The sequence below is a fragment of the Schistocerca piceifrons genome, chromosome 3 (assembly GCF_021461385.2).
Source record: "Schistocerca piceifrons isolate TAMUIC-IGC-003096 chromosome 3, iqSchPice1.1, whole genome shotgun sequence".
Taxonomy (NCBI): Eukaryota; Metazoa; Arthropoda; class Insecta; order Orthoptera; family Acrididae; genus Schistocerca; species Schistocerca piceifrons.
The window spans coordinates 67,013,606-67,040,050 of record NC_060140.1 but is presented as its reverse complement, the minus strand read 5'-3'; the positions used below and the strand labels follow the sequence as shown (position 1 = coordinate 67,040,050).

General features: G+C 42.8%; 1 protein-coding gene across 2 annotated transcripts in view; it reads left to right on the top strand.

The window, feature by feature from the left end:
- Positions 1–26,445, top strand: part of LOC124789527 (arylsulfatase B-like) — a 70,620-nt gene that overhangs the window by 5,501 nt on the left and 38,674 nt on the right. For both annotated transcript variants that reach the window (XM_047256921.1, XM_047256920.1), the window contains exons 2-6: positions 3,291–3,430; positions 9,036–9,195; positions 13,948–14,171; positions 19,404–19,653; positions 26,211–26,368. In XM_047256921.1, the coding sequence (XP_047112877.1) occupies positions 3,308–3,430; positions 9,036–9,195; positions 13,948–14,171; positions 19,404–19,653; positions 26,211–26,368 (915 nt within the window). In that variant the 5' untranslated portion in view covers positions 3,291–3,307. The remainder of the gene's footprint in view (positions 1–3,290; positions 3,431–9,035; positions 9,196–13,947; positions 14,172–19,403; positions 19,654–26,210; positions 26,369–26,445) is intronic.

Here is a 26,445-nt window from a genome sequence, read left to right as displayed (position 1 = left end):
AATGCGTGCGCCAATTACCTTTTTGAGCGTTTTCCAAATGTCGAGCTTGAAATAGCAGCTTGACTAAATTGAGTTTCACTGAATCAGCTCAATCTTCGTTGGACTTTCAAGTTATAAACCGTACGAATGGGAAGCACATGTGCCCCCACGAGCTTAGTCTATAAGTCGATGTTCATTAACGTTTTGTCTCTGGTTATCGCGTATGTGTGTTCCATATTTTAGTCTGTGTCCTATAATGAAATATTTCACAGTTGGAAATTTTTGCCGTCGTCACTAAAGACTTTTCCGAGATAGATTGCGTTACCAGGGATCAATGTTTGACTGTTTGGAGAACAAATCAGGCAATGCATGTGCGAACATTACGGAAGGCGAACTACTCGCTGTTGAGAGAAATGTCGTTACACGTATTGACAAATGCATTGAGGTTGACCGACATGATTATGAGCATTTATTGCATTAATGTGGTATTTACAGGTAATCACGCTGTCACAGCATGCGTTGCCAAATGGTTCAAATGGCTCTGAGCACTATGCGACTTAAATTCTGAGGTCATGAGTCGCCTAGACCTTAGAACTAATTAAACCTAACTAACCTAAGGATATCACACACATCCGTGCCCGAGGCAGGATTCGAACCTGCGACCGTAGCGGTCGCTCGGTTCCAGACTGTAGCTCCTAGAACTGGACGGCCACTCCGGCCGGCATGCGTTCTCAGAAATGATAAGTTCACAAAGGTACATGTATCACATTGGAACAACCGAAATAAAATGGTCAAACGTACCTACGTTCTGTATTTTAATTTAAGAAACCTACTTGTTACCAACTGTTCGTCTAAAATTTTGAGCCGTATGTTTGTGACTATTACAGCGCCATCTATCACAAAGCCAAGAAAGTGGTCCAACTAAAACATTCATATTTCTTTAAGTACTACACGAATGTTTAATAAAAAATGGGGATTCCTATTTTAAAAAAACGCACTTGATATCCGTTTGACCTACGGCAGCGCCACCTAGCAGGCCAACCATAGCGCCATCTGGTTTCCCCCTTCTTTCTTTGCAAAGTTATCGTTTGACGCTTATTTCGTGAGATATTTGGCCCGGTCACTATCAGTGGACCACCCTGTATACAGTGGCAACAGTATGCCGAGGATACTGTATTTCAGGCATTACCTCTCACTAAGAACAACGAAGTGACCGATGGCCTTCATTTTATGAGCGAGAGCATCACCGTTTGCGCATAGTTGCCAGTGATTACACGCAAGCAACACTGCGTGAAATAATCACAGAAATCACTGTGCGACGTACGACGAACGTATCCGTTAGGACAGTGTGGTGAAATCTGGTGTCAGTGGGGTATGACAGCAGACGACCCACGCGAGTACCTTTGCTAAGATCATGTCACCGCCTGCAGCACCCCTCCTGAGCTCGTGACCATATCGGTCGGACGCTCGACGACTGGAAACCCGTGGACTGGTCAGATGAGTCACGATTTTAGCTGGTTACCGATGGTGGTAGGGTCCGACAGAGCCATGGATCCAAGTTGTCAACAAAACACTGGGAATGTTTGTTGTTGCTCCATAGTGGTGTGGTGTAAGCCGATCATTGACTGTAAATAGTTATATTCGATTACACTGAAACAATTTGCAGCCATTCATGGACTTAACGTTCCCAAACAACCATGGAACTGTCACATGAATCCCATCGAACAATTATCAGATAGTTCGCGCACGAAATCCTGCTCCGGCAAATCTTCCGCAAATATGGACGGCTGTAGAGGCGCTAGAGCTCACAATTTCTCAATGGGACATCCAACGACTTGTTGAATCCCTGCCACGTCGATTTTCTGCTTTACGACGGACAAAAAGAAGCCCCTACACGACATTATGGGGTATCCAAGTGTGTATCTGGTTAGTAGCTTGCAACATGAGTCTCATTCCTTCGGTACTGTAAATCGTAGCTGACAGTTTTCTTTGGCACTCAAATACGTTTCCATGATAAACTGCTCAACCACTGCTAATGAAGTGTTTCCTTTTGATAACGGTAGACGCAGAATAAGGAAGTAGATCAAGGTTGATAAACAGACGGGCGCTAATATCTCACAACAAACAATTAAACAATAATAAGACCGAATTTATTTTTATTTTGTCAGTCTTCGCACACTTTGCTGATGTCAAGTTGTGTGCACTATCTCTATGCCGCTAATGAATTTTGTCTTCTGCATTTTAGAGATACATACGTGTGTCATAGACTCAATCAAAATTTTGTGATTGCGTTGTACTGCTCGGCTTCTTTTAAAGTTGCAAACTGTTAAAGTCGATGTTATATCCTTCGTAACTTATTTTACTGTTTATATGCGTGTTTAATACTGATCATATTGAGGTACATTACACACGCCGTAAGGTTATCTAACAGTTGCTTAGTTTATGAATCAATTTACTGCCTTTCCTAGCTTCAGGGTCATTAATTTCTCTTTGCGGTTTGTTATTTCGAGTTTTGTGTTTGAGATAGATTATGTGAGTGTGTGCATGTGCGCGTATTATGTGCTCTATCGATAAAGCTGTACGCAAGTTTTACTCAACTTCGGCTAATCAACTTGGTGACTTAACACAAAGGAATTTATAACGTTACCAAAATTTCAGTGACTACCTTCAGAAAAAGCCCCATTACAATAAAATTTATATTGCATACTGCCATGTTTCTCTCTTTGAGAAACATTTTTCAAGTTACCGTCGCTGCCGTTCGACTGATCATCTATGTGTTAATTTTTTTATACCTTGGCCCTTAATTGTAATTCATTTCCCACATTTCACTTTGGTTTTCTGTCCTCTTTTCTGCTTGAATAATATGGCAGATAAGCTGCAGCCCTGACTAATATTTTCTCAATTATTGTTTCCCTTTCATGTTCTATTGCTCTTATAACCACAGTTGTTTCAGTACATGTTGTGCAAAACCTTTTACTTAATGTGGAATAACAATTAACACAGAATCAATCAGAGTACAATGTTTCGGTGCTCATTATTTCATCATGTTCCGTAAATGGTAAGTATTCTGTGTTATCTTATTTCTTTAAATTTCATTAGCTTTTCAGCAAGGTTATTTGGTTCTTCACTTCGCGCATTTGGAGTATGTTATTTCATTATCATTTCATTCGGCAGAATTTGTAGAAATTATAATTCTAAATATCCAGCTACACTATTAGTGCATGAGCCAACGCTACTAATCACTTCTTCGTAGCAAATCCGAACTTTCACTGAAATCATAAATGAATTTTCTTTGCACTGTTTGTTCCCAGTACACCACTTGTCGACCATGTATACGCTATTAGCGACAGCATGGCTGCTGGCGGCCTCAGAATACGCGGCGGTAATGGCTATCTCAAGGGATTCCGTAACAACGCCGCCAAACATCATCTTCATAGTGGCTGATGATCTGGTAAGTACCACACTTTCACTCTCGAGCCTTCAGTTTCGCACAACGAAGCTGAACAGCGTTTGAATTCTTAGGTGACGGACGAGTAATTATGTGAACTCACCATTTTATTCATAGCTATCATTTTTCCTTTTCTCCCATAGTCCAAGTTTCACTACCGTGCGATACTGCATTCCAAAAGAAGATTCTCAGAAATTTCTTTCTCAAATTAAAGGCTCTGTTTGATGTTAGTAGACTTCTCTTGGTCAGAAATGCTCTTTTTTCTACTTCTATTCTACTTTTTTATGTCTTGCTTCGTCCGTCATGGGTTGTTTTGCTGCCTAGGTAGCAAAATTCCTTAACTTTTTCTACTTCGTGGTTATCAACCCTGATGTTAAGTTTCTCGGTTTTCTCATTTCTGCTTTCTCCTTACATTCGTCTTTCTTGGATTTACTCTCAGTCATTTTCTCTACTCGTTAGACTAATCACTCCATTCAGAATATCCTACTGGACATGAATTCTTCTCCATTTTAACTGACGACAGCAATATTATCGGCGAATCTTATCACTGATAGCCATTCACCTTGAATTAATTTCGCTCTTGAACCTTTCTTTTACTCTCGTAATTGCTTCTTCGTTGTTCAAATTCAGCAATAGGTGTGAGAACTCCATTCCTGTCTTACACTCTTTGAATCCTTGCACCTCGTTCTTGATCTTCCACTAGTACTTTTCCCTCTTCGCTGTTGTACATATTACCCGTCGTTCCCTACAGCTTAGCCATATTTTCCTCAGAATTTCGAACATCTTGCACCATTTTACGTTGTCGAACGCTTCCAGGTCGACAAAATTGACGAACCTGTCTTGATATGTCTTCAATATTTCCATTATTGTCAACCGCAACGTCAGAATTGCCTCTCTAGTGCTTTTACCTTTCATAAAGCAAAACAGACCGTCATCCAACATATTCTCATCTTTATTTTCCAGTCTCGTGCACATTATTCTCGTCAGCAACTTGGATGTATGAGCTGTTAAGCTGATTGTACAATAATTCTCGCACTTGTCAGTTATTGCAATCTTCGTAATTGTGTAGATGATGTTTTTCCGAAAATCAGACGGTGTTAGCCAAAGAAACTGGTATAGGCATGCGCACTCAAACAAAGAGATACGTAAACAGGCATAATACGGCGCTGTGGACGGCATCGCCTATATAAGACAATAAGTGTCTTAGAACCGTTACTGCTGTTACAATGACAGGTTATCAAAATTTTGGTGAGTTTGGACGTGGTGTTACAGTCGGCGCACGAGCGATAGGATACAACACCCTCCAAATAGCCGTATAGTGTGGATTTCCCCGTACGACCATTTCACGAGTTTACCGTAAATATCAGGAAACAGGTAAAACATCAAATCAGCAACATCGTTGCAGCTGGGAAAAGATCCTACAAGAACGGGACCAAAGACGACTAAAGAGAATCGATGAACGTGACAGAAGACAAGCCTTCCGCAAGTTACTGCGGATTTCAATGCTGGGCCATCAACAAGTGTCAGCGTGGGAACCATTTCGCAAAACATCATCGATATGGGCTTTCAGAGCCGAAAGTCCACTTGTGTACCCTTGATGAATTCACGAGGCAAAGCTTTACGCCTCGCCTGGGTCCATCAGTTGATGACTGGAAACATGTTGCCTGGTCGGACAAGTCTCGTTTCAGTTTGTATCGAGCAGATGGACGTTTACGGGTATGGAAACAACCTCGCCAATCCATGGACCCTGCTTGTCAGCAGGGGACTGTTCAAGCTGGTGGAGGCTCTGTAATGGTTTGGGGCGTGCGGGGAGTGTGCAGTTGGAGTAATATGCTACCCCTGATACCTATAGATACAGGAAAACTCTTCTGAGTTTAAACACTTCTGCTGGCCACCAAGCTCCCCAGACATGAACATTATTGAGCATATCTGGGATGCCTTGCAACGTGCTGTTCAGAAGAGATCCCCAACCTCTCTTACTCTTACGGATTTATGGAGAGCTCTGCAGGATTCTTGGCGTCAGTTCCCTCCAGAACTACTTCCAACACTAGTCTAGTCCATGCCACGCCGTGTTGCAACACTTCAGCGGGCTCGCGGCGGTCCTACGCGATATCAGGCAGGTGTACCACTTTCTTTGTTTCCTCAGTGTACATTCTGTACACCAATGTGAATAGCTTTTTTGTTGACACTTCTCTCAATGATTTTAGAAATTATGATGGAAGGTTATCTATCCCTTCGGCCTTATTCGATCTCAAGTCTTCCAAGGCTCCTTCAGATGCTGATTCTAATAAATGCCCCATCTCTGTGGTATCGACTCCTGTTTGTGCTTCTATCACGTCATCGGACAAGTCTTCCCCCTCATCTAGGCCTTCAATGTACTCATTCCACCTATCCGCTCTCTCCTCTGTATTTAACAGTGGAATTCCAGTAACGCCTTTAATGTTACCACACTTGCTTTTAATTTCATCGAAATGCGTCATGACTTTTTGGTGCAGTCCTTCCGAGACTAATTTTTCTTTCGATTTCTTCACATTAACATGCAGCCATTTCGCCTTGGCTTCCCTGCAATTCCCAGTTACTTTATTCCTATGTGACTTGTATTTCTGCCTTCGTGAATGCCCTTAAACATTTTTGTACTTCCTTCTTTCATCGACCTACTCAAGTATTTCTTCTGTTACCCATGGTTACTTCGCAGCTACCTTCTTTGTGCCTATGTTTTTCTTCTAAGCTGCTGTGATTGCCATTTTTAGAGACGTCCATTCCTCTTCATCTGAACTGCCTATTGAATTATTCCTTATCACTCTATAGCCTCAGAGAACCTCGAGCATATCTATTCATTCGTTAGTATATCCGCTTCCCACTTCTTTGCACATTGATTCTTTCTGACTACTCGCTCAAACTTCAGCCTGATCTTCGTCACTACTAAATAATGATCATAATGATCTGAGTCTATATTGCCGCTGGGTATGCCTTACAGTCCGATATCTGATTCCGGCATCTCCTCCTGACCGTGGTGTAATCCAACTGAGTGTTCGTTATTACTATCTCAAATTTATTGTAGAACTCAATTAGTCTCTTCTTGTCTCATTCCTAGTACTAAGATCATATTCTTCCATGACCCTTCTTTCTAGTTCTTCCCTCACAATTATATTTCATTCCATCACGACTATTAGATTTTCATCACCTTTACGTGTTGAATTATCCATTGAATATCCTCATTTACTTTCTCCATCTCTTTATCTTCGGCGTGCAACGTAGTCACGTATACCTGAACTGTTGTTGACGGTGTTGGTGTGCACTCGATTGTTATGAGAGCAACCCTTTCACCGAACTGTACACGGTAACTTACTGTCTGCCCCATCTTCCTATATATAACGAAGCCTACTCTCATTATACTATTTTCTGCAGACGGTTATATTGGCCTATACTCATGTGACCAGAAATCCTTGTCTTCTTAGCATTTCACTTCACTGAGCACTGCTATACGTAGACTGAACTCATGCACTTCCATTTTCTCATTTTCTAGCTTCCTTACCTCTGAAATCCCACGCTCCGACCCGTTGAATGTTATCCTTTCATTGGTTATGTAGTCTTTTTCTGCTGAACACCTGCCCCTTAGCAGTTTCCTCCCGAAGATCCGAATGGGGGATGTGTCTGGAGTCCTTTGCCAAAGGAGAGATTATCATGGCGATTTTTCAGTTACAGGCTACATGATGTCGTCACATATGATGTGCCTTTAATGCAGTAGCTTCCATTGCCATCTGCATCCTCACGGCATTGATCACTGCTGGTTCTTCCGCCTTTGGGGGCAGCTTCCCACGGCAAGGACAAGAGTGTGCCCTGAACCTCTGTTCGAACTTCCACCCTCTTTGGCAAGGGCGTTTGCTGAATAAGGATGACTTCTTATGGCGGAAGTCTTCGGCCGCCATTACAGATAATTTTTATTCAGAAATTAAGCGGGTGGAGGGGGTGGGGATGTTCGAACACGTGACAGAGAACCTTTTGATTAGGAAGGAGAGACGCTACCCCTAGACCACGGGTGCACCCTCCTGCAGCTAACTTTCTTTAAAACAATCAGATAAACACGGATATTGCAATATGTGCACAATATCTGTTGTGCGTATTTCTGCCTATATAAATTTAGCACAGTAGACACTTCTGACAATGTGCATTATTGTGTCTGTCACAGCCAATGCGTTTCAGGAGTATTTGATTTACCCAGGCTAGTTAATTCTCGCTTTTCCTCAGTAACGCCTAACACTGAGTACCCCACACCTGAAACAACAACAACAACAACAAAATACACAGTTAATAGCATGTCCACCATGGTAACCCTTCGTTAATAAATCTTTGTGTATGCTACATTCTTGTGTGATCTTCCTTTTTATTGTCGAGCACCTTAGCTTTTCTGCATAGCGGCTTATATGAAATGTTTACAGTGTTTTCCCTTGGTGTTTACTGTGAAGAACATCCCCATAAAATAGATATTTTTCGCTTCGTATCAGCAGCGTGGCAGAACCGGGGCTCTTGTCTCTCTGTTTCGAGCCCACTTACTCTCTTATGCTATTTTGTTTTGTTCATTATCTTCCGTTTTCAGTTTACATGATTATTACTATATACTATTTAGAGAATGTACTTAGACATTTTAGTTTACAAGCTTTCCAATAAATATCTATTGATTTCTTGCCCTCTATCCCTATCACTCAGTGGAACATTCGGCATAGCCGCTTCAATATTGTTTTTCTTCTATACTTAGAATTTATCTGATTAATTTCTGTGTTAGTATTTATATTTTCCTTTTACTGAATAACAGGCACTGTTCATAATTACAATTTCATTTTTTTACTTAGTTTCTCGTGAACTCCTTAGTACAAGAATTATTATGAGTATCTGCAACGTGTACTTCAACTTATGATCGTCTTTCTGGACTGTAGTTGTTCGTAACGTTTCTGCCACTTACGTTAATCTCTCTACAACCATAACGGTGTTCGTGTTTCCTTCGAAGTGTTCTATGTAAACGCTGCATCTACTAACAAGAATCTGAGTCTGTTTAGATACCTTGCTTACCATTTCTGTTTCTCAAATGTCACAGCGTTTGCTTGGAACCTGTTGTTGATGGCAGAGGACACTTTTTATAGTTTCGACTCGCAATCAGTCGCTTTTCTCGCTGTTCATTGCCACCATACTCGGACAGCGTTGAATTTTATTTGAGCCCTAAACATTCAGTAAGAAACCTGTAGAATGTTACTACAATAGTGTAAAGTTGCGTAACATTTTTTGCTGAACAGTAAGTTGTTTATCTCATCCACAGACTTTTTTGGGTAAGCACTGATTGAGATGTAGCTCAATTATTATTTTATTGACACCTGGTATACATTCCATCCAACAAGAAACTAATTACTTCAATGTCTGACGATTAAAAGCAATTATGAAAAGAGGTACAGAACACAAAACAGCAGATAACAGATCGTAATAACACTCAATGTCAAATGTCAAAAAGTACAGTTCTCCTGAGTCACTGAATGTAGATATTCACTATTTTTTATGATGTAAAACTAAGTCATTAAAAGACGGAAACATTGCTTTTTTTTATACGAATCTCTTCCAGGGCTGGAATGACGTTAGTTTCCACGGCTCCGATCAGATTCCTACGCCCAACATCGACGCCTTGGCATACCACGGCGTCATCCTCAACAGTCATTACGTGCAGCCTGTGTGTACACCTTCGAGATCAGCTCTCATGACTGGGAAGTACCCTATCCGCACAGGTCAGTACTATGAATGAAATGGTTCCAGTGCATGACAATTTCTTTCGATTGCGGTAGATGTTATGAACCTATTCGTGACGACGATGTCACCTTAGCCATTTATAAATTATGATTTATGAGTCTTAATCACGCATTTCCTCCCAAAAACCAACGACATCAACAGTCAGCCAGAAACGTTCTCTGAGTTATGACCAAGTACTTGCTGAATCATTCCATTTTTCATATTTCCTTTCATCATAAACATGTTCCTTTATGTGGCCCTGGGAGGGTGTATGGGAAAGCTGAATTTGATGAAAGGACGTAACAATTAGAAATGGATAATTAGATCTTTTACTAACTGAAAACTGAGATTTACTTGCAGAGATACATTAACATCGACTTGCGGAGCAAATAACTGTGTTTTCAAAGAGGCACAGTTACCTTTCGGACACTGTTCTTCAGTATATCTGTATTATTAATATCATCAGTAATTTGGCATTCACTGCTAGCTTAAGAGCTCCTCCAGACTTTCCTGTGCTCTGGGATCTTTAACGATTCTGTACCATGTTGATCCTGTAAATTTCATAAAATCATATATTTATCGAATGAATTTTTTGTTCCATCTATTATCAAGTCACCTAACTCCATATACATCTCAACTCCATTTTTAATACAGGCATAGTTATGCCTTCAATTCCAGTCTATTCTCTGATCAATGTATTTGTTTGCTAATTTGCTCTAATAATTCTTGACTTGCAGCTCTCCGTTCCTAGCTATGCAACTTTCCGCTTTGGAAATCCAAGTCCCATGCTTAAAAGTTAAAACTGGTAATAAATATTGGATATAAACTTTTTGGTCAAATAGATAAATGTCTTGGTTTTCAAACGTCAATTTAGTCCTCGGTGCTGCTGTTAGGTTCCGAATGCCCTCAATTAAAAAGGGTGGCCTCTTGCGGGGTGGCCAGCAATAGTTTGAAAAACATGTAAAGGTTTGCAGGGTAGGTTGTGCTGAGAAGTAATAGTTGAGGAAAAATTAAATAGGTCGCGCCGTTTCCTCGTTAATTAGCATTGAAGTTAGCCAATCAGGCCATCGCGTGTGAAAATTCATGCGCCACGCCAGAGACGCTGACGCCAAACTTCTTTGTTTGGTTTCCTGAAGGAGAACAGGAAAGCGCAACAAAAATTGGACGTTGGAGGACAGCAAGGATCGAGCCGGAGCCAAAGACTGAGCAGTCTCGTGCGCTATTATAACTGGTTCCTGTATGTCAGATACAGTTTCCTTAACTGACGCTCTCTCATTTCGCAGTGTCATACCAACCTGATAAATTTTCCTGGAAGCTGATGTACCCAGTAAAATTGTTGTACGGCTTGAATGAAAACTTCTTTCTCGAATGCACTCGGTATATATTTTGCTGAAACATAATAATAATCTCTGAATCTCATATAAAATAATAATTCATTCTAATAGTTCCATACTACAATTTCGTTTACAAACTGTAAGTGGTTCTTTGAGCTATACCAACGTTTAAGGCAGGTTGTGTCGTAGACTGATGTAAAAAGAAGTACAACATTTTCCTTTTCTTTTACAGTGTTCATATCTAAGCCTGTGTCTGCCTTCCTTCTGCACTCCGCTGAAGCCTCATGCGGAGAAGTAAATCACAATTCACCTGCTGCAACACACCACATGATATGGCTTTCCTACACTATGTACTACGTTGAAGTAATTACGAAGGTATTGTTAACGTTGTGTGAGCAGTCTGTGTGGCCAGCTAGATTTAACGTTGTGTTTTGTTCAAATGGGATTTTAAGGCATTTTTCACACAGATTCAATTGATTAACAGGTTTGGACATTATAGTGTGAAAACGTGCGTATTCAAGCGATTCTCAGTGTCAGATCGATACTGGTGGTGAAATAAGAGAAATTCACTTAGGAATTTTTCATCCGTTTATGGATTACGAGCCTGAGAAACACTGACCATTGATGAAAATTGTGAAACACAAAAACATCTGCCAGAATTAAACAGATAAGTCTTAATGATACTTAAAGCAGCAAATGAATCGGTTCAAACAATAAAATGGAAGAATAGTATGAAGGCTTTCACGACCGATGACATATCTTCTGATAAACCTTCCGGGATGTAAGGTCGTGGTCCATGAAACTCTTCAGCTCCTAACGTTTCGTCCAGAGCTGCGCTGGACATCTTCAGGGGGGTGTTTCTCCTCCGGTGGGTCTTGCCGACTGACGGGTCGGACGTCTGAGAGCGACTTATATATCGTAGAAAGTGGGTGTGACCAGAGTTACGGGACGAAACGTTAGGAGTTGAAGAGTTTCATGGACCACGACCTTACATCCCGGAAGGTTTACCAGAAGAAAATGGAAGAATTTCGATGTCCAAAAAGAAAATGTCAGAGAGATGACCACTACTAGAATGTAAAAGTCTGATCAGCGGATTTGGTTAGTAAATGTAACATAACAGTTTGAAGCTAGTGTTATGGAAAAGCTCTCTTCAAATCTCACACTTAAATACAGGGATTATTAGAATACGACGAATATAGTGCGAAAAGAGGACAAAGTGGCTGAATGGCCTTTGATTATCGCCTCCAAGCGAAAGGTATTCCTTGGTACTACACACATCAAAAAAATTTTGCATCACCCCAGTGCACAGAACTCCTGAAGATAGACATTGACTGGATATTATATCACAGACACAGGTCTTTTGACTGTTCAGAGATGTCACTAAACCCGCCAAAAGATGTAAACAACTATGCATGAGCAGCGCCTATTAGACAGAGGAGATCCGGCAGCTGGTCAGTTCCAGTCATTCCACCAGGAAGGAGGTGCATGGCTCGTGTTGTCTGTAGTTCAACCATGCCTACACGGTCAGTACCGTGGTTCGATAGCATCCACATTGTTATTTTCTGCCAGGAAGGGCTCTCAACACGGGAAGTGTCCAGGCGTCTCGGAGTGAACGAAAGCGATGGAGGAGATACAGAGAGATTGGAACAGTCGATGACATGCCTCGCTCAGACCTCCCAAGGGCTACATACTACTGCAGTGGATGACCACTACTTACGGATTATGGCTCGGAGGAACCGTGATAGCAACGCCACCATGTTGAATAATGCTTTTCGTGCAGCCACAGGACGTCGTGTTACGACTCAAACTGTACACAATAGGCTCCATGATGCTCAACTTGACTCCCGACGTCCATGGGGAGGTCGATGTTTGCAACCACGGAACCATGCAGCGCGGTACAGATGGGTCCAACAAAATGCCGAATGGACAACTCAGGATTGGCATCAAGTTCTCTTCACCGATGAGTGTCGCATATGCTTCCAACCAGACAATCGTCGGAGACGTTTTTGGAGGCAATCCGGTCAAGTTGAACGCCTTACACATAGTGTCCAGCGAGTGCAGCAAGATGGAGGTTCCCAGTTGTTTTGGGGTGGCATTGTGTGGGGCCGACGTACGCCACTGGTGGTCATGGAAGGCGCCGTAATGGCTGTACGATACGATAGTGAACCAAATTGGTAGCATACTGGCGAGGCCTTCGTCTTCATGGACGACAATTCACGCCCCCATCGTGCGCATCTTGTGAATGACGTGACCCACAACCGCTCTGTGGGATCTACATCGAATCACCGATGAGGAGTGGGACAATCTGGGCAAACAGCGCCTTGACGAGGCATGCATCAATGCAAAAAAAACGTGCTACTGGTTATTAGAGGTACCGGTGTGTACAGCAGTCTGAGCCGCCAGCTCTGAAGGTCTCGCTGTATGGTGGTACAACATTACATGCGTGGTTTTCACGTGCAATAAAAAGTGCGGAAATGATGTTTATGTTGATCTCTATTCAGATTTTCTATACAGGTTCCGGAAGTCACGGAACCGAGATGATACAAATCTGTATTTGATGTGTTTATATTCGAACTGCCACTACAGAGCAAAATCCAGAACGGAGGGAAATTTGATCGGCATGTGTTTATTTTTGTCTTGCTTTCTCGTGAGAAACTTACCTGCTTTTGTGTTGGCCTGCACTTCCTGTGGATTTGTGTTTGTCAAATGGTTCAAATGGCTCTGAGCACTATGGGACTTGACAGCTGTGGTCATCAGTCCCCTAGAACTTAGAACTACTTAAACCTAACTAACCTAAGGACATCACACACATCCATGCCCGAGGCAGGATTCGAACCTGCGACCGTAGCAGTCGCGCGGTTCCGGACTGAGCGCCTAGAACCGTGAGACCACCGCGGCCGGCGTGCGTTTGTCGAAGACTACACTGAAATATGGATGTCGTTATGTTAGTCGAAGAGTACACTGAAATATGCATATCGTTGTGTTAGATAAACTAAGGCGATAAAAGCGTAGCAAACGCGCAGGAACAAACCACTAGTCAAGAGAACACGAAAACACTATTCGTAGTTAGAAGTCTAATTGTAACGGTTGCAGCTATCATACGTATACGTAATGTGACTACGTTGAGCATCATATGGTATGCTGAAACTCGGTTATTTGTGACGAAACCGATAATTTAGACTCAGAAGTAGGTGCCAGTCCTACAAAACAATAATAGCTTAATGTAATGAAAACAAAATGATTTCCGAAAACTCTATAATAAAAATTAATATCATTGTCTCCATAAAGAAGACATACTCAGCATTCACACTAACTAACAAGAATTTTCTTTTGTACTGAATATATTGCAATAATTCTCCACATTGGAAGACTGTACATCTGCTAAACCATTGTCGAGAAATGGTCGTCTGTCAACAGGTATGCAGGGGCAGCCCATTTCTCCCGCTCAGCTTCGCGCGCTGCCCGAGGGCAAGATCCTGCCGCAGTACCTCAAGGACCTGGGCTACGTCACCAGAGCTGTGGGCAAGTGGCACCTCGGCCACCACTCAAAGAAGTACACGCCAACGTACCGCGGGTTCGACTCACACCTCGGCTACTGGAGTGGTCTGGTTGGCTACTATGACTTCATAATCCAATCTGGAGTAAGTCTGTATACGTATCGGGGAAGAGTCCCAGTGACATTTTACTCTTGCAACTGGGAATGGTGGTAGCAAGAAGTAACACGTAAGGTAAACTTCCGAACGCCTGGCCAACTTTTGGTACTCATATCTGGAAAAAAATCTGCTGTCGACCAGGTCAAACCTAACAATCATAGAGTGGGAAATGGATGCGACTAGAGGAGAGACGGTGATGATATGTAAGAAACGCAATTGAAAATTGGAGTATGAAGATGACTGAACAGTACAGAAAGAAATGTTACGGGATTACGACGCGTCTAACGCCTTCAGGAAGTGTTTCGTTGTGGGAACGTGTTGGCATGTAAAATGATAAGGACTAAGACATACGTTCCTTTCTCCATGTAATAACAGTTTCGAATAAACGAAGATCTAGGCCAAAACAATACCACAAGAGTCAGAATTCAGTGTTATTTCAACCAAATATTAGATTTCTAATAGGTCTACATTAATCACTGTTATTATTTATCGAAAAGTACAATAAATAAAACGAATAAGTCACATCAAGCAGTTCAGTGTATTCCTGATTTCGTTAATGTATTTATCAATTAGGTTTTATTTCCCCGGTTTGCTTTATAGCTGGATCACGTAGTGATGGTTTTTGATCAGTATAGCAGACAGAGCTCTGTATAAACATTAGATCAACATCAGAGCAGGCGGAGGCGTCTTGGACATCTCACGCTTTAATGCCAAGTGTAAAACCCGGAACGAAGCAGGACCATATCTGTATTGCCAGACATTAACGCTGTACCACAGTGAGACAAACGTCAGGTTGTCATGGGGTATACCACACGTTTGAATACGCAAATCAGCAGCATTTCAGCGAAATCGCATGCGATAAGTAGCACTAACATCGTCGTCATTCTAAACATAGGGAAAGATTACGCAGCGGATATCTCATTCAGATATCGCATTTGAGTGTTGATTTTAGAGACCATGTTATGCCAAGTCAAACGAAGACATGCCTACCAAGACGTGTCTCCATTCGAGAGCATCAGGATCGTACTATGTAAGGACTGCGGGTAACGGATCAGAGACGTAGCCGTTAGCGTAGGTCCGGTTGGTGCCGCTGTCATGTTATCATGGAATTGATGGGTTCAGGAGAACCCTATTGAACGCCATGCGTGATTCCAACGCATCATTTGGGTTGTCCTTCCTTTCCATCAATGAACAATCGCTTAGTAGTGCGAAGTCACCAGGACCAGATGGCAGACCTAGAAAAATCCCGCCTTATATCGTTGGGGCAACGAAGGATACCCATCAACTGGAAAAAAACACAGTTATTCGAGTTTTCAAGAAAGGTCGTAAAAAAGAAGCATACAGTTATAGAGCTTTATTGTTCTCGTCAGTGTGTTGTGGAATTACGGGCAAAGTTTTATTCTCGAGAATTATGACTTTTTTGGAGAACGAAATTCTCATCTTTCAAAATGAATATGGGTTCTGCAAACAAAACCTGCGAAACTCAGTTTGTTCTGTTTCTCCATGAGATCCACAGCGCAGTAGACAACGGTGCTCGGGTTGATGCCGTGTTCCTTGAGTTCATGAGGGCGTCTGACATAGTCTTGAACTACCGTTTAGTGATAAAAATACGAGCTTATCGAGTATCGCAGCAGATTTGCTACTGGATTCGATACATCCTTGCAGACAGAGCTCAACTCACTGCTCTTAACGGAACAAAATGGGCAGATGTAAAGGTAATTTCCGAAGTACCCCAACGAAGTGAAATAGGACCGTTACTGTTTACAATACATGTAAATGATCTAGTAAAAAGCATGGATGATGCGGTTGTCTATAACAAAGTAGCAACGCCAGAAGAGAGTAGTGATCTTCAGAATTGCGGAGGATTGATGAATGGTACAGACTCTGGCTGTCGACCCTGAACGTAAATAAATGTAATATATTGCTCACGCACAGGAAAAGAAAGCAACTACTTTACGACAACACTATTGATGAGAAACTGATGGAAACCGTATCCATCGTAAAATATCTAGAAGTATCTATTCAGATTGACCTTAAGTGGAATCACCACATGAAACAATCAGTATCAAAAGCCATTGCCAGACTGAGATTTATAGAAAGAAACTTAAACAAATATAGTTCATCGACGAAGGAAGTGGCTTATGTGGCACTTGTTTGACCGATATCGGAGTATTTTTCATCAATATGTGATCGTTACCAGGTAGGATTGACAGAAGGGGTAGAGAAGATCCAACGAAGAGCAGCTCATTTCGTCACGGGATCATTTAGTCGACGTGAGAGCGTTACCGACATGCTCAAGAAACCCCAGTGGAAATTTAGAAATTCGTGGTAAGTTCCTATGGGACCAAACTGCTGAGGTCGTCAGTCCCTAGGTTTACACACTACTTAATCTGACTTAAACTGACTTACGCTAAGGACCACACAAACACCCATGCCCGAGCGAGGACTCGGACCTCTGACGAAACGCCGGTGGCAGAGGCACTGTGCACCACGGAGAGGTTTACTAATGAAATTTGGAGAGAGGACTATCCGGGAAGATTCGGAAAAGATACACTACTGGCCATTAAAATTGCTACACCACGAAGATGGCGTGCTACAGACGCAAAATTTAACCGACAGGAAGAAGACGCTGTGATATGCAAATGATTAGCTCTTCCGAGCATTCACACATGGTTGGCGCCGGTGGCGACACGAACAACGTGCTGGTATGAGGAAAGTTTCCAACCGATTTCTCATACACAAACAGCAGTTGACCGGCGTTGCCTGGCGAAACGTTGTTGTGATGCCTCGTGTAAGGAGGACAAATGCGTACTATCATGTTTCAAACTTTGATGAAGGTCGGATTGTAGCCTATCGCGATTGCGGTTTATCGTATCGCAACATTGCTGCTCTCGTCGGTCGAGATCCAATGACTGTTAGCAGAATATGGAATCGGTGGGTTCAGGAGGGTACTACGGAACGCAGTGCTGGATCCCAACTAGCAGTCGAGACGACAGGCATCTTATCCGCGTGGCTGTAGCGGATCGTGCAGATGGGTAGATCACGTAACTAATGAGGACGTACTGAATATAATTGCGGAGAAGAGGACTTTATGGATGGCACAACTCGACTAGAAGAGGGGATCGGTTGGTAGGACACGTTTTGAGTGATCAGGGCATCACCAGTTAGGTACTGGATGGCAGCGTGGAGGGTAAAGGGATGAATACAGTAAGCAGATTGAGAAGGACTTAGGTTGCAGTACTTACTTGGAGATGAAGAAGCTTGCACAGGATAGAATAGCATGGAGAGCTGCATCAAAGCAGTCTCTGGACTGAAGACCACAACAACAACAATATCTTTTGTTGGATCTTAATGATTAGTGTCACATGTTTCTCCTAATGCCTTTAGTTCCTTTCCTTTCACAGCAGCATTTTTGTGTAACCTGTGACCTTCATCGGCTCTAATAATGTCTTCCTTTACTTCGTATTTCGTGCAGTTGTCGTGAAATGCATTAACATGTAAATAGCCGTTCGAAACTCTTTTCCTACTTACTGACAATAGTTTTTTCTGATGTCGATTCGAGAGCGAGGAATGATTCGTCTGCGGCACTGAGGATTTCCTCTTCTTCCATTCTCTTACTCCTAGCGGCCGTAATTATTTTCTTATTATTACTCTACATATTATTGGGACTGAAGACCACAACATCGACAACAGAATACTCTAATTATTGGACTGAAGGTCACAACAATAGCAACAGTATAACCATGGCAGCACGCAAATTGCCTACCATTATAGACGTTTCGGTAATACTTCCATCGTTAGCCCGAAAGCCAACGAGGACGTCCTGATGGACGCAAATAAATCGCTCCCTTTGATCAGTACGACAACGACTGCACTGTTGACCACATCCCCTCGACACGCTTTGCATTCCTCCCACTGCTGCTTCAACCACCCGTCGTGTGTACGTGGTTATTGCACGTTGACGCAGTTTTCTATATCAAACCTGCAGAGAATTTATGATTGGTGCAGCCACTGGCAGTAGACTCTGAACGTAAATAAATGTAAGATATTGCGCATACATAGGAAAATAAATCCACTACTCTACAGCTACACTATTGATGGCATACAGCCGGAGACATGGTCTGCCGTAAAATATTTAGGCGTAACTATCCAGAGTAACCTTAAGTGGAATGATCATATAAAACAGATAGTGGGAAAACCAGACACCAGAGTCAGATTCATCGGAAGAATCTTAAGGAAATGTAACTCATCCGCAAAAGAAGTGGCTTACAAGGCGCTTGTTCGCCCGATTCTTGTGTATTGTTCATCTGTCTGGGATCCTTATCAGGTAAGACTGATAGAGGAGGTAGAGGATATATAACGAAGAGGGGCGCGTTTCGTCACGGGATCCTTTAACTGGCGAGAGAGACTTACGGAGATGCTAAACAAATTCCAATGACAGACGTTGCAAGAGAGTCGTTGTGCATCACGGAGAGAGTTACTATCGAAATTTCGGGACAGCACTTTTCAGGAGGCCAACAGTATTGCCGCCATGGTAACACCGATTCACGTCAGTTAAGCGCTGTCGGGCTGGGCACTCAGCCCTTGTGATTTATAACTGAGGAGCTACTTGATTTAGAAGTAGCGGATCAGGTCTCGGAAACTGATATACGGCCGGGAGAGCGGTGTGCTGACCACACGCCCCTCCATATCCGCATCCATTGACGTCTATGGACTGAGGATGACCAGTCGGTACCGCTGGTCCTTCGTTGCCTGTTCGGGAGGGTTTACTTTCCAGGAATAGTCAGACAACATATTACTTCCCACCACATACATCTGGCGTGTTGACCACGAGGAGAAAATCCGAGAAATTAGAGCCAATACAGAGGCTTACCGACAATCATTCTTCACAGTGTTGGAGAGATCAGATAGTGATACCGAAAGTATCCTCTGCCACACCCATTATGTGGCTTGTCTAATATGGAGTAGATATAGACGTAGATTTACCATAGGTGGTATTCAAATTACTGTGACTGACCCGTGTATCTCCCAAACATTCATAGAAACTGGTTCCTATTTGGTATGACAATTCTTCGAATGTACGTCACTGTGATGCTACGAATAGGTGTTACTGTAACTTGTTGTAGTAAGACGTCTGGAACACTTCAATACTAGAATTTCCTCGTGAGAAACGTGATCGCCAGCGCTTTTTACTGACGCTTTTCCGTGATATCATTGCAGAACATGAGCGGCTACGACATGCGAGACAACATGCGGACGGCGTGGGAGTACTCTGGCCGCTACGTGACGGACGTGTTCACGGAGGAGGCGGAGAGGCTGATAGCTGAGCACGACACTGGGAGGCCGCTCTTCCTTTACCTGGCGCACCTCGGCTGCCACGCCGGAGTGGCCGCCAAGTGGCTGGACGCTCCGCAGCAGGTGGTCAATGCCTTCGGCCACGTCTCGGACCCCAACCGCCGGCTCTACGCAGGTACGCCCACTCTCCTCTCCATCCCAACCTTATCTCACCTGTTCAGGGCGCCGGCAAGCTAATACGGTTTTGGAAATACCACTGGTAGACGGTGGATAGCTGCCCCTCCGGTCGCCATCCGTTCCGAAGTCTGACAGCATTTCTGTATCCCACATACCCGCGTCTGGCGTTGTCCCATGTGGAAATGTGAGAAAGTTTTGAAGATGTTTACGAATAGTACAACTGAGGTGGAATGTGGGTACCAGTGCAGTATTCTCCTAGTCGAATGTGGGAAACTGCCTAAAAACCACATCCAGACTGGCCGACACACTAACCCTCCACGTTAATCAGGCGGAAGGATACGATCCGAATCCCACAAGATGCGTGCTAATGCGCGCTGCTATCCAGGCAGATCGCTGTGTGCCTACTCTCATAACGTCCTATTCTCAACAGGGTTACATACGAAAGCTTTCTGAAATAAAAAACATATATTTTGTTTATTCATTTATTTTGTTAGTCGGCCAACATGTATCACGTTAGCTTACCATAGTTATGACAGTAGTTATCGGTATTCCTTCATTCAAGCTCTATGTGTAGAAGTGCCTTCATCTCACCCTTTTGTGTCGAGCTGTTCTAGGCGCTTCAGTCCTGAACCACGCGGCTGCTACGGTCGCATGTTCGAATAGTGCCTCGGGCTTGGATGTGTGTGATGTCCTTAGGTTAGTTCACATCTGACCTCAGATGTTAAGTACCATAGTGCTTAGAGCCATTTGAACCAATTTCAACCTTTTGCAGCAGCTCGTTTCTCGTCTCATAAAGTCCCAAACGTCACTGTAGCTGCTTTGAAGGTATTTCAGTTTTGTGTGGTTTTTGTTTGCTTACTTATCTACTCTAGGTTTAAGTATTGAGGTATTTAGGGTTCGAAACTATAAAACCGAAAATATCTTTAGTTGGAAAATGACGTAGACTATTTATAAGGAGTCTCCACACTCACTGCTGTGCGATATTAATTTTTATTTCTTTCCTTTCACTACAGATGTGTTACGGCTGTTATCGAGTGACGTATGCATTGTCAAGGTGGAATGACATATATGTAATATCATTGGCAGCTGCATTTTAATTGTTTTACTCTATTTGGTTTATGAGTTATAATTTTTCTTACAGTAATTTGATGAATCAGCAGGTACGGTGCCGTACGACTATGCATTAGGAGCTATGGAACACAAATGAATCTTAGTCCATATGGTGTCATTCATTCTTCTCGTACGACCATACAATCGATTGCTGCGTTTGGAAATTGTGTCTGTAGCTTTTTTTTCTATTTTAGAATACATTTGACGTTTCGACTTTTTTTATACACATGGCATTCTTTTTCATAATTTGGGCGCAATGTGGGCTTACCCCGCAATATTTTTGTCTCCTTCATTTATGTTTATGCAAGTAAACGTCTCTGAGAGAGGGTAAGAGTTCTAGGTCCACTGATCTGTAAGGATACATTTTGGTCTTTGCGAGTTAGCACTTCTTGCTGCAAATGAGTTGCGTAGTCTGGAAGGTAATTTAAATTTAGTTAGTTTTTGCTTTCAAGGCTCCATTACGTAGTAGGCTAGATATTTAAAGCACATTCAAGAGATTCATTGTTTCGTATATCGTGATTAGATTGATTGAATTAACCTTGATATTCGATATTACTGCCCTTTTTTCAAAACAAAATAGCAAGTCAGTTCACTTGTGGCACGTCTTTCAGTACAATAATTTGCTCTGCTACTACCTCACAGTCTTTAGTCTTTAAGCGTGTATCTGTAACAACTAGACTGAAAGGTGCGCCTGTTTAAGTATTAGCAATAATCACTTTTCCAAGGAGTGATGTGCAAGCCCTGATGTTACATCGATATGCAAAACGAAAACTACAATGCCCATGAAAAGATAATTGATGCTAACTGGCTCACCATAATGCCTCAAGAATACTTACACAGCACTAAATATCATATAACCGAGCACCACAGATAATAATGGACCTACATGGCTCAGTATAGTATAGACTACATGATTAAACAGATTCGTGAAAGCAACAGGTAATCCCAACTGGTGTTAGCTTTACACCTGTAGCGATGGTCAGAGCAAGGGGGCTGTCTTCCCAAGCATGAGTTCATCTATTTACAGTGAAGGTAATAGCTAACATCTAAGGGCCATTCGACAGGACTCACACGCTTTTGATACATATTAGGTTGATGCAAAAGTTCGTAACATTCTCGTTTTACTTGTTTTTCCGGTTGCTATAGGGATAAATTTATCGATTTTCTCTAGTTGTACTTGACTGTTGCTATTTGAGTTCACATATCGTCATATTGTCATCTGGAGATAGTGAGTGGAACTGTGGACGCTAGAAAATGAAGTGCCAAATGGAGAAATCGGATCATTTACCGCATATCCTTCTGTTAGAGTTCAACAGAGAGATGACAGCAGCGGAGACAGCGTGAAACATTTACGCCGTGTATGAGAATAATGCCATTGGACAGAGCATGAGAAGAAAATGGCTTTCTCGTTTCAGGGAGGATATTTTTGACATTCGACTCTCTCCACGTTCAGGAAGATCTTCAAAGTTTGATGAAGATCATTTTAACGCATTAATTCACAATTATGCACTTCATTGTACTCAATAACTTGCTAATGTGATGAATTATGATCATCCCACAATAATGCGACATTTGAATGCATTGAGGAACGTTAAAAAATTGGGTGTATGGATACCGCACGCTCTGAGTCAAAATCACATAAATCAGCTGGTGGCCGTTTGTGCATCTCTGCTTGCTCGTCATAAACCGGATCGTGAACAGAACCGGCCATTGCTATCCTCTACCGTTACTGGTGACGAGAAATGGTGTCTTTATGCTGACATAAGGAAAAGAAAGGAGTGGCTGAGTACAAACAGCAACTCCCCGTCCAAGGATCTGAACGCATCTACTAAATGTAATATCATACATGTGGTGGAGCAGTGACCGTTTAGTGTACCAGGAATTGCTTCCGAGAGTTGTAACCATCACTGATGATATTTATTGTCGACAACTGAGACGTCATGCAGACACAATCCAAGAACAACGAGCAGGAAGACTGAATGAATTGATCCTAGTCCACGGTATCGACCGCCAGCAAAAACACTATAGGTAACAGGAGTCGGATTGGGAAGTCACTCCACACCCACCTTATTGACCTGATGTTACATCGTCGGATTTTCACCTTTCTTGCTCTCTATCGAGAACTTCCTTTCCGAACGAAAAATGCGCTGCGAACGTATCTGAAGGAATTCTTCCCGTCAAAGCCACGTGATTTCTACGTTCGCGGAATCGTAAATGTTGGCAATGCAAGGGGACGGCGTAGGTTATCTTCAGTCAGAAAGATTCCCAACAATTAGTAATAAAATGGTATTTATTAAATATGAAGAAATACTCAACTTAAATAATGCTTCTTTTTGTGAAATGTCCGACACAAGTAGACGTTTGAAATTATTACAAGTTCTCTAAAATATTAAAGTCCAGTCACTGTGACTCTCAGTTATGCCTACGGAGAGTCCAGAGCTGGCCTACAATGCCGGAGTCTTTGAGACGAGGCACGAACACTGCAGCTTGTAGACTCGCCAGTAACTGGAGACTACGCGTTCGTCCGCCGTTGCTCGGTGTTCCGGTATTTAACGAGCCATCGAGCAATTGCTTTCCGCAAACGTGATGGCAGCTGTAGCCCCTGGCTTTCCTCAGTATTGTTCGTACTGCCAATCCATACAGCTGCTGCGCTTTGAGTGTTTCGAACGCGGTTTATCGATTGTGTTGCAGTACTCTCTGGTGTCGTGAGTACCGTCGCTACAGAGAAGTTACCACAGCGTATCTGTTGTATTTATTAAACTTACGGAAAATCGCTACGAAATTTTGCACACGTAGCAACCTGATGTCAACAATCATTAACCCACGTCGTCTTACCTTGTTTGAAGACCGAAAATAACTTACACGCAGAGGTAACGGGCCAAAATCTGTCGTTTCACTCCAACCTTGCTTCACAATACAGAATGTATTGAGAATACGTTTCTTTTGAACCACTCTTCGCCTAACATCATGTTAACCTGATAAATACAGCCAATGTTCAGTACACTTAAGCAAAACATGACTGAAAGAAATAGTCTAGCTAGAAGTGACTGAGCAAAATACGTTATGTTAACAACGAATATATTGCTCCTCAAAAACACAGACACAAATTACAAGTTGACAATGTATGCATATTCAGCATTACTAAACAAGCTTAGAGCGTGGGGAGCAACAATACGATGTCTGTTAGCAAGACGACCTACTCTTTCTCATACCCGCCCGGTTAGCCGTTCGATATAACGCACGGCTTTCCGGACTGGGAAGGCGCGCCTGGTCCCCGGCACGAATCCGCCCGGCGGCCTTGTGTCGAGGTCCGGTGAGCAGGCCAGTCTGTGGACGGTTTTTAGGCGGTTTTCCATCTGCCTCGGCGAATGCGGGCTGGATATCCTTATTCCGCCTCAATGTTATTATTTTCTTAAGCTCCCACATATACTGTGCAGTCACTGGATGATGATGTTGATGATGATGTTGGTTTGTAGGGCGCTCAACATCGTGGACATCAGCGCCCGTACAGGTTTGAATCTTTCCATTTACAGTCTAGTCACTATACGAATGATGATTAGATGATGAGGACAACACAGACACCCAGTCCCCGGACGGAGAAATTCCGCGACCCGGCCGGGAATCGAACCCGGGACCTCGTGATCCAGAAGCAGCAACGCTAGCCACTAGACCACGAGCTGCGGACTGCAGGCACTCGAGAGAGTGTGGTTCTTGTAGAAGAAGTGATCCAAATTTGGGCTACCATTTACTGTCTGAGACGTAACTCAACTTACGTTGGAAATTAGTTCATGAACGTTACAGTAAACAATACTTTCAAGTAGCCTGCTTTAACCCATTAAAGAAAATGTCACACAATCTCACTTTTTTTAAATTCTGGATTTAAAAAAATGCTAGGATAGCACTCCTGTCGAGGTTTGTGATTTGGGATAATCACGGGTGTAAGAGTTTTTAGCAACACCACAATTATTCCAGAATGAGATTTCACTCTGCAGCGGAGTGTGCGCTGATATGAAACTTCCTGGCAGATTAAAACTGTGTGCCCGACCGAGACTCGAACTCGGGACCTTTTCCAGTTTAGTGGAAGGCTGGTGGCACTGGTGGCGTAGTTTCCAGTGGCTGCTAAAGTGGCGGCGATGCAATAATGGCAGTACTGTTAGCCTCGTCCTGCTACAGATCATCTTGGCGTCAGAAAACTATACTTTTACTGGGCCAGACACATGCCATGATAATAGTATCACCTAATGCAGCATCCGAGGCCGGTAAATACTGCTCTCAAGCTCCTCTGGCCACAAAACTCCAAGAATATGAGCCAAAATAATCCGCTGCTGCTAGTGAGATGTTAACCACAGCACTACTCAGCCCACACCCCTACCAATCACAACGGACGAGTTCCCACTTGCGTGTCAACCACACCTTTTCCACTACGCCAGGCTGCTTCCGCAGGTGCGTGGCTTCCTCCGTCTTTTACATTCAACCCTACGTTCCCTAACTATGGACCAAGTCGTTTACAGTACATTATATAACAATCATTCCAGTAGTCACTAAAATCCACGGGCACAGTTAAACAACTTCGTTCAGAATGTTCATATAACTAAAACATAAATACGTGGTCAAAGAATTTCCATGACAGTTAGGGCCTGCAACACTCTACATATGCAACACCACAAATTGACTTATAAATATCGATACAGATACAAAATAGGTCGAAACACTTGTTACAATGTGACTTGAAGATTTCGCTTGACCAAAACTGGTTGTTTACAGCACAGTAGCGTATTGTTGTCACAACATACCGTAACAGAGATTGCCATAGAGTCTAACTCAGGTCTTTTGTAGTAAACGTAATTGTCCACATTCCAGTCAATTCATGTGCCACATAGCCTTTTTATGTTTCATTTCCCGAATATGTGTTTGGCAAGTTCTGCTTGCATGACCGACGAAGCGAACAGAACCTCTGGATGGACGAAAAGGAGCATGGTAAGGAATGTGAGCTATATGGCTCTTCGTTAGCTGTACGTACCAAACAATTCAATGTACTTATATGTGATAAAAATGTGTTACTTTAAATACAACTTAGCAGCTACATACACCCATTCCAGAATTTCTGAAGTTCTCTAGGGGTGTGCAGTCCCTAAATTAAGGAGTGTTACATGAAGCAGAGCTCTGGTCTTGTGTGGCGAGATGGAGGCCAGACTTACACTTGACATTTTCCTAGAAAGTATCTAGACTCATTGTATTGATTTGAGAAGTCGTGTAAAAACCCAACCGAGCAAGCTTCGGCCGGAAATTGGACCACAGTACTTCAATGATAGGGAGCAATGTCTTAGTGCTGTATCTCACTCACTGACTTCGAAGGTATTTGATACGAATATCTAGCAGGTAACAATGTTTCAAGAAATATCATACATGTCCAGACCAACCACCGAACATTTCATCTGTTGGCAGCCGTGATGTCAAAGGTGGACGAGTCGGTTGGACGTGTGGCGGCGGCGCTGCAGCAGCGCGGCATGCTGGAGAACTCCATCATTGTCTTCATTGCCGATAATGGCGCCCCTTCGTCAGGCCAGTACAACAACTGGGGCTCCAACTATCCACTGAGAGGGGTGAGTCTAAATTCCAATAAATGGTAAGAACAACCTCCATCAAGCTTTTCTCAAAACAGATGGAACGCTTCTCGTAT